This window comes from Elgaria multicarinata, chromosome 11 (genome assembly GCF_023053635.1).
Source record: "Elgaria multicarinata webbii isolate HBS135686 ecotype San Diego chromosome 11, rElgMul1.1.pri, whole genome shotgun sequence".
Classification (NCBI taxonomy): domain Eukaryota; kingdom Metazoa; phylum Chordata; class Lepidosauria; order Squamata; family Anguidae; genus Elgaria; species Elgaria multicarinata.
This window is the reverse complement of record NC_086181.1, coordinates 5638912-5656909: the sequence shown is the minus strand read 5'-3', so window position 1 is coordinate 5656909 and position 17998 is coordinate 5638912. Positions and strand designations below refer to the sequence as shown.

Here is a 17998-nt window from a genome sequence, read left to right as displayed (position 1 = left end):
AAATGTAGTCTATGTGTCACTCTATTTTCTAGCTCTGTGATTGGAAGACAGAAACTCCCTGTTTTCACTCTAGTCCGCTAAGAACCTGCCGGGCAAACAAACGCCACGAAATGTTCTCCCTTGCGCATGCGCTTCCCTCTTTCTAAATTGCAAACAACCTATTAGAAGCCTCGGAAGCTGCGGGAAAAGTGTTGGAAGCGCAGCTCCTTCTCGCAGCCTCCTTCCGGGGCTGCTCCCCCGACCCACCCACACCCCCTTGGCATATGCTATGGCAGAGCCCAACCACCACGGAGGGAAAAGGAAACCGTTTGGAAACCGCTTCCTCACCGACCCGGCTCGTCTTTTCCAGCACAACGCCTGGTGAGGAGGGGGAGGGGGAGGGGGAGGGGGGCATTGCGGTGGATCCTCTCCAAAGAATCTGCCTTATTTCCTCTGCAACCCCGTTTCCGGCGGAGAGTTATTGGGCTGTTTCAGCTGCCCCACAATTTGATCCAGCCAAACCAAACAAACCATTTCCCCCTTCGTCCTCACCCCATTCTTCAGCTGGAACCTCAGGCCTTGAACGAATTAAGTATTTAATATTTTATTTATTATTATAATTATATCCCACATTTCCCCCTCTCACAAGGAACCCCAGGCAGCTCACATATTATCCTCACAAAAGCACTGTGAGGTAGTTTAGGCTGAAAGTCAGTGACTGGGCCAAATTCACCCAGTGAACTTAATGGCAGAGTGATATCTAGAACACGGATCTCCCAAATCCCAGTCCAGCACTAACCACTATGCCACACTATTATTATATTATTATTATTTATTTATATAGCACCATCAGTGTACATGGTGCTGTACAGAGTAAAACAGTAAATAGCGAGACCCTGCCGCATAGGCTTACATTCTAATAAAACCATAATAAAACAATAAGGAGGGGAAGAGAAAGCAAACAGGCACAGGGTAGGGTAAACAGGCACTGGGTAGGTAAAACTAACAGTATAAAGTCAGAACAAATCAAGTTTTAAAAGCTTTAGGAAAAAGAAAAGTTTTTAGCTGAGCTTTAAAAGCTGCAGTTGAACTTGTAGTTCTCAAATGTTCTGGAAGAGCGTTCCAGGTATAAGGGGCAGCAGAAGAAAATGGACGAAGCCGAGCAAGGGAAGTAGAGACCCTTGGGCAGGCGAGAAACATGGCATCAGAGGAGCGAAGAGCACGAGCGGGGCAATACTGTGAGATGAGAGAGGAGAGATAGGAAGGAGCTAGACAATGAAAAGCTTTGTAGGTCAACAGGAGAAGTTTATATTGGATTCTGAAGTGAATTAGAAGCCAATGAAGAGATTTCAGAAGTGGAGTTACATGGTCAGAGCGGCGAGCCAAGAAGATGATCTTAGCAGCAGAGTGGTGAACAGAAACCAACGGACTGATGTGAGAAGAAGGAAGGCCAGTGAGAAGAAGGTTGCAGTAGTCCAACCGAGAAATAACCAATGCATGAACAAGAGTCTTGGCAGAAGAGACAGTTCTCAGATAATGGTGTATTGGTTAAGAGTGATTAGTGCCATCAAATCAAGAAGACGGCTCCCTGCCCCATGGAGTTTATAATCTAATGTTTGACACAATGGGAGATTGTGTCAAATTTGAGGATAAAGGGACGGAGGGAGGGTGGTCAGTTCAGATGCATGTATTTAGGTTTAGTATCAGGATGAGGCCTGCGGGATTACATCGAAGGCTTCATGGAAAAGGGAGTGTATGAAGAAGATCTTGGAGGAAGTGAATATGGACATGTGAAGATGGGCTCTCCCTCATCTACCTAGAGCCTTTTGACCACACTGATCCTGAATCCACTGTGGATCGCTTTGATTTTTTGTTTTAGCTGCAGTGTGACTTTGACTCATGTTACTGAACTCAGTTTTGTTTTGGTTTTGGTTGTAAGTCTTGCTCTTCACTCCATAATCTGCAACTTTTCTTTTTCTCTCTCCCACATCTCCAGCTCAAGGGCTGTGTGTCTTAATTTTAATTTTCTTAAAATAACATGGTTCTTCTGGAAATGGGTATATAAAATCAGCTTGTCTTCTAGTGCCTGTATGCAAATCTGGCTCTGAACAATTGGATTCTGGAATCTAGATTTCACTAAAAAGGTTTAACATTGCTTCCCTTCTTGCAGGGACAATGTGGAATGGTCTGAAGAACAGGAAGCTGCTGCAGAAGCAAAGGTTCAAGAGAACAGCATACAATTTGTAGCCCAAGATCAGCAAGGTATTCCAGGGTACTCAGTGAAAAGTGTAGGCTCATCTTTCCTATGCTTGAGCAACAGCATTTTGACCTCAGCCCAGAGAATGCTGATTTTGATTAAGCCTTAGTGAAATGAATGTGACAATTTAATGACTAACTTTCCTCTGGATCCTGCCCATAGTTTTGCCATTACTCGTATGTATGAATGTTGTGCTAAGAGAATTTGTATTTGTATCACAGTATACATAATCATTCATCACTTTGGCATTATCGCAAGTCAATTTTGTATGTTTATCCTTCATAGAACAGTCTGGATGTATCACTGCTTGTTTTTGTAAACATAAGAGAGTCATTTGCCTGTGTTTGGTAGGCCTTGTGTTTAAGTCTGTTGTTCAGATTCAAATTATTTTTAAAATATCTGAATATTGGAAGAAGAATTAATTATGATGTGAAGCCAGTTCAAGCATTCGGGGAACATAGTATAGTTCTCATACACAGAATTCTCACAGAGATGGTTGAAAGCACTCGTACAAGCTTGAAATCTGGAGGAAATGAATTTAGCCAAGTCTTCTCCTTGATGTGTTTGCTTTTGAGTATGCAGTCCTGTTCATACATTTTGAGGTGGTCTCACAGTCCCATGTCAAGTCTGGACCATGAATTCCCCTGAACATTTGAATAGGCTCTAAATAAGGGGGTTGACTTTCTTGAGTCCAATTTATTCTCTCCTTTTTAGTAAGTAGATTCCTTACAATAAGCTTCCAATAACCACAGGAAACGGGTTCAACCAGAGCTGAGAGCGGTGAAACAAAATCAGAGATGGCTTGAGTGCAGATGGAGAGGAACTCCTAGTAGAATCATAGAATAGCAGAGTTGGAAGGGGCCTACAAGGCCACTGAGTCCAACCCCCTGCTCAATGCAGGAATCCACCCTAAAGCATCCCCGACAGATGCTTGTCCAGCTGCCTCTTGAAGGCCTCTAGTGTGGGAGAGCCCACAACCTCCCTAGGTAACTGATTCCATTGTCACACTGCTCTAACAGTCAGGAAGTTTTTCCTGATGTCCAGCTGGAATCTGGCTTCCTTTAACTTGAGCCCGTTATTCCGTGTCCTGCACTCTGGGAGGATCGAGAAGAGATCCTGGACCTCCTCTGTGTGACAACCTTTTAAGTATTTGAAGAGTGCTCTCAGGTCTCCCCTCCATCTTCTCTTCTCCAGGCTAAACATGCCCAGTTCTTTCAGTCTCTCTTCATAGGACTTTGTTTCCAGACCCCTGATCATCCTGGTTGCCCTCTTCTGAACACACTCCAGCTTGTCTGCGTCCTTCTTGAATTGTGGAGCCCAGAACTGGACGCAGTACTCTAGATGAGGCCTAACCAGGGCCGAATAGAGAGGAACCAGTACCTCATGTGATTTGGAAGCTATACTTCTATTAATGCAGCCCAAAATAGCATTTGCCTTTCTTGCAGCCATATCACACTTTTGGCTCATATTCAGCTTGCGATCTACAACAATTCCAAGATCCTTCTCGTTTGTAGTATTGCTGAGCCAAGTATCCCCCATCTTGTAACTGTGCCTTTGGTTTCTATTTCCTAAATATAGAACTTGGCATTTATCCCTATTAAATTTCATTCTGTTGTTTTCAGCCCAGCACTCCAGCCTATCAAGATCACTTTGAAGTTTGTTTCTGTCTTCCAGGGTATTAGCTATCCCACCCAATTTTGTGTCATCTGCAAATTTGATCAGCGTTCCCTGCACCTCCTCGTCCAAATCATTAATAAAAATGTTGAAGAGCACTGGGCCCAGGACTGAGCCCTGCAGTACCCCACTCGTTGCCTCTCCCCAGTTTGAGAATGTTCCATTGATAAGTACTCTTTGAGTCCGATTCTGTAGCCAACTGTGAATCCACCTAATAGTTGTTCCATCTAGCCCACTTTTAGCTAGTTTGTTAATCAGAATGTCATGTGGTACTTTGTCAAAAGCTTTGCTGAAGTCAAGATATATGATGTCCACAGCGTTCCCACGGTCCACAAGGGAGGTTACCTTATCAAAAATGAGATCAAATTTGTCTGACAGGACTTGTTCTTGACAAATCCATGTTGGCTTCTAGTGATCACCGCATTGATTTCAAGGTGTTTACAGATTGACTTCTTTATAATCTGCTCCAGAATTTTCCCAGGGATGGATGTCAGACTGACTGGTCTGTAGTTCCCAGGTTCCTCCTTTTTGCCCTTTTTGAAGATAGGGACAACGTTAGCCCTCCTCCAGTCATCCGGCACCTCACCCGTCTTCCATGATTTTGCAAAGATAATAGACAAAGGTTCTGAGAGTTCTTCCGCTAGCTCCTTCATTACTCTAGGATGCAGTTCATCGGGCCCTGGAGATTTGAACTCATTTAAGGAAATTAGGTGTTCTTTGACCATTTGTTTATCAATCTCAAACTGTAATCCTGCCCCCTCAACTTCTGCTTCACTTTTTTCCAGACCCGCTTTTGAGAGAAGACTGAGGCAAAGTAGGAATTGAGCACTTCAGCCTTTTCTTTGTCGTCTGTTATCAATTTGCCATCCTCATTAAGCAGTTGAACCACCATTTCTTTCCTCTGTCTTTTACTACTCACATATCTGAAGAAAGCCTTTTTATTGCTTTTAGCATCCCTCACTAATCTCAGCTCATTCTGAGCTTTAGCCTTCCTGACGCCATTTCGGCACTTCTGCGCCACTTGTCCGTACTCTTCTTTTGTAGCCTGGCCTTCCTTCCACTTCCTATATGTATCCCTTTTTGTTTTCAGTTCATCAATAAGCTTTTTGTGGAGCCACATTGGTGTCCTCTGTTGTCTTCTATCTTTTCTCCTTGTTGGAATTGTTTTAACTGTGTCTTTAAAATTTCTTTTTTAAAATACTCCCACCCATCCTGCACTCCTTTTCTCATTTGGCTCATTTGCCATGGGACCTTGCTTATCATGGTTCTGAGTTTATTAAAATCATCTTTCCTAAAATCCAGAGTACACTCAACTTTTGTCTCCTTCATAATCAAGAATTCAAGTATGATGTGGTCACTTTCCCCCAGAGTTCCCGTAACTGCCACTTTATCCACTAAGTCATCCCTATTGGTCAATATCAAGTTAAGGATTGCCGATCCTCTAGTTCCTTCCACCACTTTCTGTAGGACAAAGTTATCACCCACACATGTCAGGAATTTCTTGGAAGGGCCGCTTTTGGCAGTATTGGTCTCCCAACAGATATCAGGGTAATTGAAGTCCCCCATCATTACTACATCACACTTCCTTGAAACACTGGCAATGTGTTTCTCAAAAGTTTCAGCCTCGTCTTCTCCTTGATTGGGTGGTCGGTAGTAGACTCCAATTATCACGTTCTTTTTATTCCTTGCCCCATTTATTTTAATCCAGATGCTCTCGATGGGGCTCCCAGTCTGATCCGCCTGTATTTCTGTGCAGGGATAGGTATTTTTAACATATAGTGCAACTCCACCTCCCTTTCTATTTCTTCTGTTCTTGTTGAACAAGTTATATCCTTCAATTGCTATATTCCAGTCATGGGAGTCATCCCACTGAGTTTCAGTTATACCTATCAAGTCGTATTTGCCTTCATGTAATAAGAGTTCAAGTTCGTTCTGTTTGTTTCCCATGCTCTGGGCATTAGTATATAGACATCGAAGATCATGTGTTTTATAGTCTGGCTTTGTTCCTACATTGTTGCGGACACTATTTTGGGGCACTATTGGAGCTGTTCTCTGTACTGTGGTGCCTTGGCCTTCATCCCTTGTTGCCTCGAGGTTTACGTCTCCCGCCCCCATAAGATTCAGTTTAAAGCCCTCCTGATCAAGTTCTTCATGCTGTGGCCGAACACATTCTTTCCAGCCCTTGTGAGGTGCAACCCATCCCTTGCCAGCAGTCCATTAGAAGCAATCTAACGCTGGTGTATGGCTACAGTAAGGCATATTCAGGGGCAGTGAGGGTGGCAAAAAATTGTTTTTTTACTGCCACTATTGAATCTTCAGTCAGCTGCCCAGCAGAGCTTTTCAGAGTTGTGCAGGGGCTATTATATGCTGGCCCCAAGGACACTGTAGCACCATCTGTGGCTTGCTGTAATATATTTGCTAGGTGCTTCCATAATAAAATCTCTTGCATCTGCCAGGACTTAGACACCAGAGTTATAGCAGGTGAATCAGGTGAGGTATCCAGAGCACAGTCTTGTCTAGTTTTCTTGGATGTGTTTCAGTTGGTACAGCTCAAGGATGTTGACAAGGTGCTTGGACAGGTTCATGCAGCCACCTCTATATTGGGCCCTTGCCCTTTTGGCTAATAAAAGCTAGCAGGGATGGAATAGCTGGCTGGGCCAGAGTAGTGATTAATGCCTCTTGGTGAACAGGAGTGGTCCCAGGCCATCTGAAAGAAGTTGTAGTGACCGCAAAATCTTAATAACTATAGGCAGGTGGCAAATGTTCCATTCCTGGGCAAGGTCCTTGAGCAGGTGCTTGTGAACCAGCTTCAGACATTCTTGGATGACAGTGGTTATCTGGATCCATTTCATTCAGGTTTCAGGCCTAGTTTTGGTATTGAAGCAGCCTTTGTTGCCCTGTATGATGACCTACAGTATGTCGAGAGAAAGTCGGGGGAGTATGACTCTGTTGATTCTCTTTGATCTCTCAGCGACTTTTGATACCATTGATCATGGTATCCTTCTGGGACATCTGTCTGAGTTGGGAATGGGAGATACTGCATTGCAGTGGTTCCACTCTCACTTGGCGGGTTGGCTCCAGAAGGTAGTGCTTGGGGAACATTGCTGGCCCCGTGGATTCTTCAGTACAGGGTTCCGCAGGGGTCACTTTTGTCCCCCATGCTGTTCAACATCTGCATGAAATTGTTGAGTTGGTCATCCGGAGTTTTGGAGTGCGTTGTCATCAGTACACTGATGACGTGCAGCTCTATTTATCCTTTTCATGCTCATCAGGGGAGGTTGTGGATGTGCTGAACTGGTGCCTGGCACCAGTGGACTGGATAATAAACTGAAACGCAATCCAGACAAGACTGAGATGCTGTTCGTGGGTGGTTCTTCTGACCGGATGGAGGGTGCTCAGCCTGTTCTGGATGGGGATACACTCCCCCTGGAGCAAGTTTGTAGCGTGGGGATTCTCCTAGAACCATCTCTGTCACTTGAGGCTCAGGTGGCCTCGGTGGCACGGAATGCCTTCTACCAACTTTGGTTGTTTGCCCAGCTATGCCCCTAGCTTCAGTTGTCTTTGCTCTGGTAACCTCCATTAGATTACTGCAGTGCACTCTCAGTGGGGCTGCCTTTGAAGACAGTTCAGAAGCTGCAGCTTGTGCAAAGTGCAGCAGCCAGATTGATAACTGGCACCAGGAGGTTCGAACATGTAAGACCAACTCTGACCCAATTGCATTGGCTGCCTGTATGTTTCCGAACCCAATTCAAAGTTCTTGTTCTAACTTATAAAGCCTTACATGGCTCGGGACCACAATACTTAATGGAACCTCTCCTGACACAAACAAACCTACCCGTATGCTACGCTCAATGTCTAAGGTCCTCCTCCAGGTGCCTACTCCGAGGGAAGCTCAGAGGACAGCAACAAGGCAGAGGGCCTTCTGTGGTGGCCCCCCCAAGTATGGAATGATCTCCCCAATGTGGCCTGCTTGGTGCCAACGTTCTCTTTCCAGCGCCAGGTCAAGACTTTTCTCTTCTCCCAGGCATTTAGCAGCATATGTTGAGCTTTTAATCGATCCTAGATATATCTTTAGGTTTGGCTGAGAGCTCAAAGTTGTTTTTAAATGTATGTTGTCTTCGTATGCTGTCTGCTTTACATTTTTATGGTTTTAAATTTTGTATATTGATTTTTAATGTTTTAATCTTTTATAAATCACCCAGAGAGCTTCAACCATGGTGGGGAAGTATAGAAATGCTGTTATTAACAACAACAACAACAGAAGTGAGGCAGGCTTGGAGAAAATTACCTGGAGTGATGGACTGCAGAGAAGTAGAGGGTTTGGCTCCCCTCACCCACACACTTCCTATAATGTTAAAATCAGGCCCATAGCCTATATGTGACTGGGTCCACTGCAGTAATTGGTGGTGGTGGTTCCAAATAGGATGTTGTGAACCGCCCAGAGAGCTTCGGCTATTGGGCAGTATAAATAAATAAATAAATAAAATGGCAAAATCTTGTATGTGGCCTGTGAGCCTGTTCTCTTGCAAAGAACATGGAGCTGACTTTGGTTCACTTGTATTCTGTCATCATTTTTGCAGATGCCTATGAGATCAATGCCAACAAGTATTGGAATGACTTCTATAAAACCCATGAAAATGGTTTTTTTAAGGACAGACACTGGCTGTTCACTGAATTTCCTGAGCTGGCTTCAAATCAATATGACAGTCAGGTTGGCATGAGTGTCTCTGAAGACGCTTTGGGAAACACCAAAAACTCTGGCCTTGACAGTGGACTTGGTTCAGTGGAGACTGGAGTCTCACAGCATCTGGATTCTGAGACAAACATCTTTAACACGAATCATCAGTTGCATACATCAGATGAAATGGCATTAGGGAAGCCAGAGGAACAAAAACTAAGACATAGTGACTTCCCAGGGTCATCTGCTACTTACCGAATACTAGAGGTAATAGCACAGTAAACCAGAACCTAAGGATTACCGTGCCATGTTGGGCCAACGGTCCCTCTTAACATAGCATCTTCTCTGCCAACAGTGGACAGCCAGAAGTATCTAGGGAGATTTACAGGTGTGGTGTGATATAGTGATGTTTATCCTGTGTTAATTTTCACCAAGTAGTTATTATAGAGATGTTAGCTGTGGATGTTATATTTCTATGCTTTTCATGGTTAATCACCACCAGTAGATCTATTGGCCATATAACTCTTCTTTGAATGTTAGTGACCATACATTTTGTAGACATGCATGCATCATGTCAAAAAGAGTTCTCCTGTGCCATAGGTCTTTTCAAGTTATGCTAGTCAATGAGTATTGTCTTTTGAAAGTGATAATTTCAACACAAACAAAGAAAAGGTGCAGGATTCAGCCAAACCTGGTCTCTGAGGGATGAATGACACACAAAAGGCATGAAGCATATGCGGAGGGAGTACTAAAGGGCCATGTAATTTGTTGGCAGTTTTATTTTGAGTGATGTGGGGCCTTGCCTCCTACATTATTCTCACTTAAGGGCTGCTGTCTTTGAAAAAGCTAGTTGCTGACCAAGGAGATAATGGGCTATGCTATAAAGGGGAACTTAAGAGAAGAGACTGTTTGTAGGAAGCTGTTATGAAACAAACACACACGATGTAAATTATTTCCAGAGGGATAGCCATATTAGTCTGTTTCAGCAAAATCAAGAAAACTCTTCTGGCATCTTAAAGACCAATGCATTTATTATGACAAACCTTTATTGTTATAGCTGAAAATATTTACTGCCTGTTTGTTTTATTGACAGGTGGGATGTGGTGCAGGAAACACAGTCTTTCCCATTCTCCAAAACAACAAGTAAGATAGACTGCAAGTAGATTGCAAGTCCAACCTTATAAACAAATAGCGTTTTTTTTTTAAGAAATGCAGTAAAAGCCTATACATGTTTGTTCAGAAGTGCTCAGAAGTCTCATTTAATTTAATGAGGCTTACTCCCAGGTAAGTATGTATAAGATTGCAGCCTTGGTATTCAGGGTAGTTCTGATTTATGTTGTTTATGTGAGAGTCCAGTGAGTTGGGCCTCTTTGAATGCTTCCACCACAGCAAAAATGTCCTTTATGTAGCCTGGTCTCCGTTTTCAATGTGCAGATTTGGGGAGATCACTGAGATGCATGATTCTCCCTGCTGCACTGTGAAGTGGTACAGTCCTTTGCCAGGTGATTTTTTCTGAATTTTATATTTTAAAAATAAATTTTATCTATAGTAGTTTTTATTTGTCCATGTTATTGCTCTGTTGAGTAGGGTTACCCAAGGCTTATCTTATCAGCTTCCTCCATGGATTTCCTATTTTATCCTTATAACAACCAGTAGACACCAGACTGTCTCCACTTTTTCTACTCACCAGATTTGGTTCTGGCTCACCTTCAGCTCTGCCTAACCTGCCTCTGCTGTTGTCAGAGCAACAGTATATTTCAAAATCAAAAATTGGTTTGTGCTTTGTTGCTATGAAGTCATAGCTTGTCCTGTCTTCATCCAGTTGTGTGACAAAAGAAGGCTACAGCTTGCCTGTCCCTGCTTTTCACATGTAGCTTCTCTCTTCATGTTATCCTTCCTGCTAGTGCTACCTTTGAAAATTCCACTGCATCTGTTCATCATTCTCAGCTGGACTAGATGGACCCTTCATCTGATCCAGCACGGTACTTCTTATGTTCTTAAACATTACAGAGTGTCCCTTATTTATCTCCTCTGGTTCATTTCAGTGATCCAGGCTTATTTGTGTATTGCTGTGACTTCTCTACTGTGGCAGTAGACCTTGTCCAGGTAAAAACAGTCTTTTTTAATTGTCTTGGCTGAAAAGTGGGAAATCTCATCATGTTTTTAAAAGTATGAAGCATTTGCTACTATTGTTTAATACTATTCTGTTGCTAATGAACCGCCCAGAGGGCTTCGGCTATTGGGCGGTATAAAAATGTAATAAATAAATTAAAAAATGATAAAGAGGTGTTAAATTCTACCCAAACAGCCCACTATTACCATAAAGAAAATGTACGGAACTTTGGCTTTAGAACTGGGGTGGGGAATCCATGAGTCAAAACCACTCTGCAGCGTTGATATGTGCAATAGATCATTATCCTATTAAGTGAGCAAAAAACCACCTGAAGGGGGAAAAATATCCCACTTACTACTCAGAGGCTCCTCCCGTCTTCATCTCACTGGAGGTGCTGCCAGATAGGAGTCTGGACTTGTCTTCCATCACAAGCTTGGTGTTGGCAGCATACCAGGAGCACCTGAGCCCTAGCTGTGGGCACAAAAAGCAGGACTTGCCCCCTCGTGAGATGGGATGAATCTCCCGCATCAGGTGGTGGAATGCGAGGATCAGAAAACTGCATGCTCCCTCTCTCCCACCCCCTGGCCAGGAGAACTCCCTGCAGATGCTGTCAGGCAGGTGGGTGAGTGGCAGTGGGTGGACGGGTGCTTCAGAGAGCCCTGCCACTCTCCCACTGTGACAAATGCTGGCCACAGTGGGAGAGAGGCTACTGAGGCTCTTCAGAGCAGCCCGCCAGAGAATGAGCTGGTGGGTGGGCAAGCAGGCTCTTTGAAGAAGAGGGAAAGCAGCTGGCATAGGTCTCCAGAGAGCCAGCCAGGCCTAAATGCCTGGCTCTGAGGGGTTCCTTCCTTAGAGCCAGGCAATGTTGGAGGGGTGTCCCTGAAGGTCCCCCATGGTACAGGCGATCTCCAGGGACACCTCTGCCATAGTTCCTAGCCTTGAGGAAGGACCCCTCAAAGCCATGCATTTGGGCCTGGCTGGCTCTCTGGAGAGCTGTGCTGGCTGCTTCCTCCAGCCAGCACTGAAGGACATGCATTCAGGAAAGCCCCAGAAACAAGCTTTTGCTTTGCAAAAAAAGTTTGGGATTTGGCTGGTAGCATGACACATGTTTTGGTGAGGATTAAAAGCCGCTGCCTTACTTAGGGAGGGAGGCCTTACTTGCAGAATGCGGCAAGGAACCCAGAGGATTCGGGTGGCTGAGAGAGAGAAGGAGGTGGGAGATGGAAAACAGTGGCAGAAAGTTGTGAACCACCCAGAGAGCTTCGGCTATGGGGCGGTATATAAATGTAATAAATAAAAAGAAAGAAAGAAGTGGCTCTGCTCACCATTGGCTCCACCCGCCTCCCCAGCTGACTTTCTCCATGGATCAATGGCCCTTTATAGGCAAAAGGTTTACCCACGCTTTACAATAGTATTTGTGAAAATAAGCGAACGTTGCATAGTATGGCTTCCCTCACTAGTGTCACTATGCATGAGATTTCTGCAGTTTCTTCTACAGAATTAATTTCTGTGAGGGAATTTTGTAATGTGTGAAGCACCCCTTATTTTAACTTGAAGAATTCCTGGTCTCCTGGTGCAGAGATTTGGGGCAGTGTGGTACCATGAGTTAAGAGTTGGTTTGGACATGAAGCAAGATGTGGGATCAAATCACTATGCAGCCATGAAACTGGCTGGGTGAGACTTGGGCAAGTTGCAGGCTCTTTGGCTTAATCTATTCCACAGGGTTGTGGTGAGGGTGAAATGAAAACTTCCTATAAGAAAGATAATTGTGTGAACATACAGGCCCATCCGGAATATGATACTTCTCGGTGCTTTGCCTTCGTTCACGACCTGTGTGAGCAACAGATGCCCTTTCCAATGCCGGATGAGAGTCTTGATGTGGTGGTTCTCATCTTTGTCCTTTCAGCAATTCTTCCGGAAAAGTAGGTAACCTAAGTTGGGTGTGTTTGCCTAATGCAGACAGCAGGAGGTGGGGTGGGGATGGGGAGAGGGCTATTGCAAAATTGCATTTTCAAGAAAAGCAAGATACTACAGCAAATTGAGTATTTGTGAAAGCAAAGGTTATCTGTCCTGAAGGTGGGCAATAGAAGTTATTGTGAGTTATAAATTTTTCCTTGACCTCAGCTGGTTATGCTGAGTTACCCACATCCCTCAATAACTGCTGAGTCTTTTCTTTCTCAATCTTTTCCTTTTCCCCAGAATGCAGTGTATTATCAACAGACTTAGCCAGCTTCTAAAGCCTGGTGGAATTATTTTGTTACGCGATTATGGCCGTTATGATCTAGCCCAACTTCGCTTTAAGAAAGGTATGGTGAGGTATGGGGCTATGTCATTTAATGGGGGATGTAGTCACTCCATCTGCATCGCAGTTATTTTTTCTTTATAAATAAGCTTCTAGCCTTCATTGGGAAACTAGACACCAAAATAGTTTTTAGATGGTGCAAGAGTGAAGGGTTTTCCTCTCCTCCATGAGCAAAAGGACAAAAACTACTGTGTGCAAACTACTGTGCATGTATGTGCAAGTGAATAATGTAAAATGTTTTTCTGCACCTTTTTGGTCATGCAGAGGGGTTGCTTTTACATGGGCTAACTGCAAGTATTGATTTATGCCCATGCAATGGAAACGGGGTAACCTCCGACCCAGCCTGGGTTGTTTTCATATGTTTGTTGAGATGTACATTCTAATGCTACTGATGGAAACCGCACAATATGGTGATATAGCACAAGAAAACTAATGGGGTGAGGAAGATTGCTTAATAGCAGGGTGTTTAATATGCAGGGCTGACTGAAAATGGCTTGTGTGTGCTTAGGAAAGCCAAAGGGACATACATATGATGGAAAAGCTTATATTTTTAGCATTCAACTGGAAGAAAACAAGCACTTGTGAGGGTGATGGAACAGGGAAGCAAGCTGCAGGCTGCATCAGCTTACTTCAGCCAGAGAGACCAGCCAGACCCTGTGTCTATTCCTCCAAAGTTCTGCAGCTTGTTTCTGAGCTTGGGAACACTTGAGCAGTTGCTGAATTGCAAACCACTACCCTCCCCAGCTGCATGGCTATTAACTGAAGGGAATAGTGTGAACGTCTTGCTGCAGCTTTTTGACTATGGATTGGTCATCGGTGCCACCACCTTTTGGGAGGAGCAGCAATTGGGACAGCAGCCATTGGACTAAGTTAAACTCTAGTCAGAATTCTCATTCTTCTTTTCCAGGTCAGTGTCTGGCTGATAACTTCTATGTGAGAGGGGATGGCACCAGAGTTTATTTCTTTACACAAGGTAACCAATTTGCAACTCCAACCAAAGGCTGGGGAGGCTTAGATTCCATTTGCCAACTTGGGATCACTGACTGGAGGACTGAAGCACCTTGGCTATGGAACATTGGTCCGTCTAGCCCAGTACTGTTGGCACTGACTGACAGCAGCGTCTCTCCAGGGTTTCAGGCAGATTCCGCCCCCCCCCCCCCCGACCTACCCGGAGATGCCAGGATTCAATCTGGGCTCTTCTGCATGCACAGCATGTGCTATACTACTGAGCCAAGGATCCAGGTTGTTTACAGCCGGGGATAGGCAGTGGGTGGGAAGCGGTTAACGTCGTTTTTGTGAACCACCCAGGAAGCTTCAGCTATTGGGCAGTATAAAAATACAATAAATAAATAAAGATGTCAGGGAAAGAGACCAGAATTGACAACATGATGCTTCTGAGGCATTTCTGGTGTGGCCTTTATATGCATGTGGAAATATGGTGTGCTTTTCACAGAATGACAGTTGGATACTTTTGTTTTTATGTTTAAAACAAAATAAAATTGAAGACATGATAGCCAAAATACTCAAGCCTTGGAAACGAGGTAAGTAAAGAAGAAGAACCAAAGATGAAAGATTAGTTTAAAACGGGGCAGCCAACCTTTTTGGGCTTTGGGCACAGTTGGCCATTTGAAAAACTGTCATGGGCACCACCACAAAATGGCTCTAATGGGAGGCATGGCAAAGGACAAGTAACCTGCCCAAAATTACAGAGAACAAGGCAGAGGTGGGGTTTGACACCCAACACTCTAAACAACCAACAGGATAAGTGGGATAGGACACCTTGGTAGGTACAAAGAACAGTATCTAGGGGGTACACTGGTGCCTGCAAGCACCATGTTGCCCACCCGATTTAAATACCAGTATAGGCTCAATTCAGATATTGTGGCTAGAAAAACACAATTTAGCTATTGCAAAAGTACTGCAGGCTTGCATGCTCCACTTCATGGTATCCCAATTAGGCAAACTTTGGTTACTGCTAACCATTGTTTGCCTCTAACCAGTGAGGTTTTTTTTCTAGTATCAATTGGATGCACTCATGAAAGATTCCTAGTTATTTGTGTTTTGATGTCTTCCTCCAAGATCTTGGATTTTTCTTTACCTTTGACTCAGTGAGATCTGGATGGTATAAGGGTGATTGGGGTTGGGGAGGTAAAGGTTTGAGGTAGAGAGTTAAGCTAGATTGTTTTTTAGTTCTTTATTTCTGTTCCAAGAGGATGAATTTATCACTGCCAGACTTTTGATTGGAGCCAGTCAATCAGATCATATTACACCAATTTTGAACCAGCTTCACTGATTGCTTGTTGGCTTCCAGGCTCTTAATTCGAGGGGCTGGTTTTGACTCTTTAAAGCCCTAAATGACCTGGGACCAGAGTATCTCATCATTCTTCATATGAGACTGCCTGAGAACTTATTTATGTTTTGAGGCCCTGCTTGAGGGTTACCCCCCAACGCCCATCATAAATATGGCAGGTCTTTTCTGCTGTGGTGCCCAAAATCAGGAACAGCCTCCCAAGGGAGGGTTGCCTGGCCACGTCACAGCTTGCTTGCAGATATGTGGCCAATATGTACAACTTTTTACTCTTTTAATCTTTTTTAAATGTTGAGTTTATTGATTATTAATTATTGTGTGATGTTCTATCTTGATTGTAAATTGTCGTATAAATGCTGAAAATGAATAAATAAAATCCTTTCTTTTTTGTCTTAGATGAGTTGGATTTGCTCCTCTCTACTGCTGGCTTAAAGAAAGTTCAGAATATGGTGGACCGTCGCCTCCAGGTGAACAGAGGAAAACAAATCACCATGTACAGGATCTGGATCCAGTGTAAATATTGCAAGCCCCCAGGCCAAGGGGAGTTGAGGAGTCTTTAGCAGAGAGGACACCCTCTCACCATTGTGGCTGAATGTAATGAGACCTTCCCTTTTGAGAGGACTGCCCCCATGATGCAGGAGAAATTACCATAAACCTGATGCAGCAATACAACTCCACTGTGCTTATGTCAGAGGCAAAGTTTACTTGCACTGACCACAACTTTTCACCTGGAGTGAACATTTTAAACTTGCTGGGGCAAAGATGCCTCAGAATGCTTAATACTTGTAATGAGCTTGAACATAACTTTGTGGTTTTCAGAGCTATTCCGGTAGTCTCGTAATTCGCAGGCCTTCTTCTGAATTAGTTACATTTATTCACTATTCCTTCAGAAACAGCACTCCAATCTCAGCTTGGCTGCTGTCTCTTCCAACCTCTGCCTAGCTCAATTTGGAGTGGCTGCCTCCTGCCACTTATTTGGCCAGTAGGGAGAGGAATGTCTCTTTCCAAGAGATATGGAATGGGATTAGTTTAAAAATGGAAGCAAGTGCTTCTGCTCTCCTTGAGTTCACTCACTATGCAACTCTGAGGCTCATACAGGCTAGTTCATGTAAGCCTGAGGTGAGGGGCGTGTTGTCAACAGTGTCATGTGGCTCTCCAGGCACGATGTGTCCTCTCTTGCTCCATCTGGACTGCCCCTCTAGGAATTGCTTCTGAAGAAAGTAGGAAGACCTGTGCTGAATCAGACCAAAAGCCTATCTAGTCCAACATTTTGTTCCCATAGTGGCTAACCAGATGCCTATGAAAATCATTCTGCTTGTGTTCCCTAGCAACTGGAATTCAGAGGTATATGTACTGGTATTCAGAGAAATATGTACTATTTGCACTGTAAAGAAGTACTTCCTGTTATCTGTGCTGAACCACACGCTGTTGAGCTTCATTGGATGACCCTAGGTACTAGTATTATATGAGGGAGAAAACCTTCTTCCTATTCACTTTGTCCACAGCATGCGTAATTTCTCATTTCGCTTCATTATATGTGTGCACATTTGTGCACAAGGCAGTGAAGGGAGCTCAGAGATAGGTTGAGCAAGTTGTGCAATGCTGAAAACTCTGGCTTTTGCTGCCCATGTGTGGGGATGAGAAAGGGCAGAGGACCTGTCAGTCAAACATTGCATTGACTTCTACTCAACCCCACAGTAGCCCATAGTCACACAACGGTGGAGTTAGAACTTGTGTGGTGAGTACCTCCTAGAAACTCACCCACTGCATAGAGAAACGTGTTGTCTGTACTAAGCCTAAAATTATGCATTGTAAAACATGTAGACTGCATTAATGATCATTTTCAATTAGGGCCCTAAGTTCTTTAAAGTCACTATTAAGTGCATACAAATACATTTTAATTGTTAATGCAATCAGCATGAGTGCCTGCTCAGATGATAAACTTTAGGGTCTTTTTATTCACTTGCCTGAACATGGCAGCAACAACAGTGTAGATTTTCTCCATTTCTTCAAGCCCTGGCAAAAGGGGACACAGACTCAATGGTTAATCCTTAAGGTTAGGGTCTGGGAAGGTACATATAGGAGGAGGCGTTCCTTCAAATAACCTGGCCCCAAGCCGTTTAGGGCTTTGAATGTTAATACCAGCAATTTGAATCAGGCCCAGACCTGAACTGATAGCCAGTGAAGCTGAAAAAGGACTGGTATAATGTGGTCTTGTTGGCCAGTCCCTGTTAACAGTCTTGCTGCCCTGTTTTGTACCAGCTGGACTGTTTTCAAAGGCTTATAACACATTGCATTAATCCAGACAAGTTATCAGAGTGAGGATAACTTGCTAGGCAATCTCTGTCCAGATAAGGGCACAGTTGGTATATTAGCCTAAGCTGATAAAAGGTGCTTCTTGCCACCGAGTCCACCTGTGCTCCAAGTGACAGTTCTGGATCCAAGAACACTCCCAAACTATGAACCCAATCCTTTCGGGGGAGTGCAACCCCCTCCAGAACAAGTTGAACATCATGTTGCCAGACAGGCGAACCACCTACTAACAGTACCTAGTCTGTTGGCCCTCATCCAGTCCATTACCACACCCAGACACTGATTCAGAACAGCCCCTGCCTTACCTGGGATTAATGAAAAGGAAAGGTAGAGCTGGGTGTCATCCTCATATTGATGACACCTCAGCCCACATC

The 17998-nt window shown here is 44.1% G+C and overlaps 1 protein-coding gene across 1 annotated transcript; it reads left to right on the top strand.

Annotated features, from left to right (window-relative positions):
* Positions 1–204: 204 nt before the first annotated feature.
* LOC134406127 (tRNA N(3)-methylcytidine methyltransferase METTL2-like) lies at positions 205–16815 on the top strand. The gene is made up of 9 exons (XM_063137407.1): positions 205–360; positions 2150–2241; positions 8491–8855; positions 9682–9731; positions 10634–10694; positions 12484–12623; positions 12901–13007; positions 13911–13976; positions 15708–16815. The coding sequence occupies exons 1-9, from the start codon at positions 269–271 to the stop codon at positions 15869–15871; spliced, it is 1137 nt and encodes a 378-aa protein (XP_062993477.1). The 5' UTR covers positions 205–268; the 3' UTR covers positions 15872–16815.
* The last annotated feature ends 1183 nt before the right edge of the window (positions 16816–17998 follow it).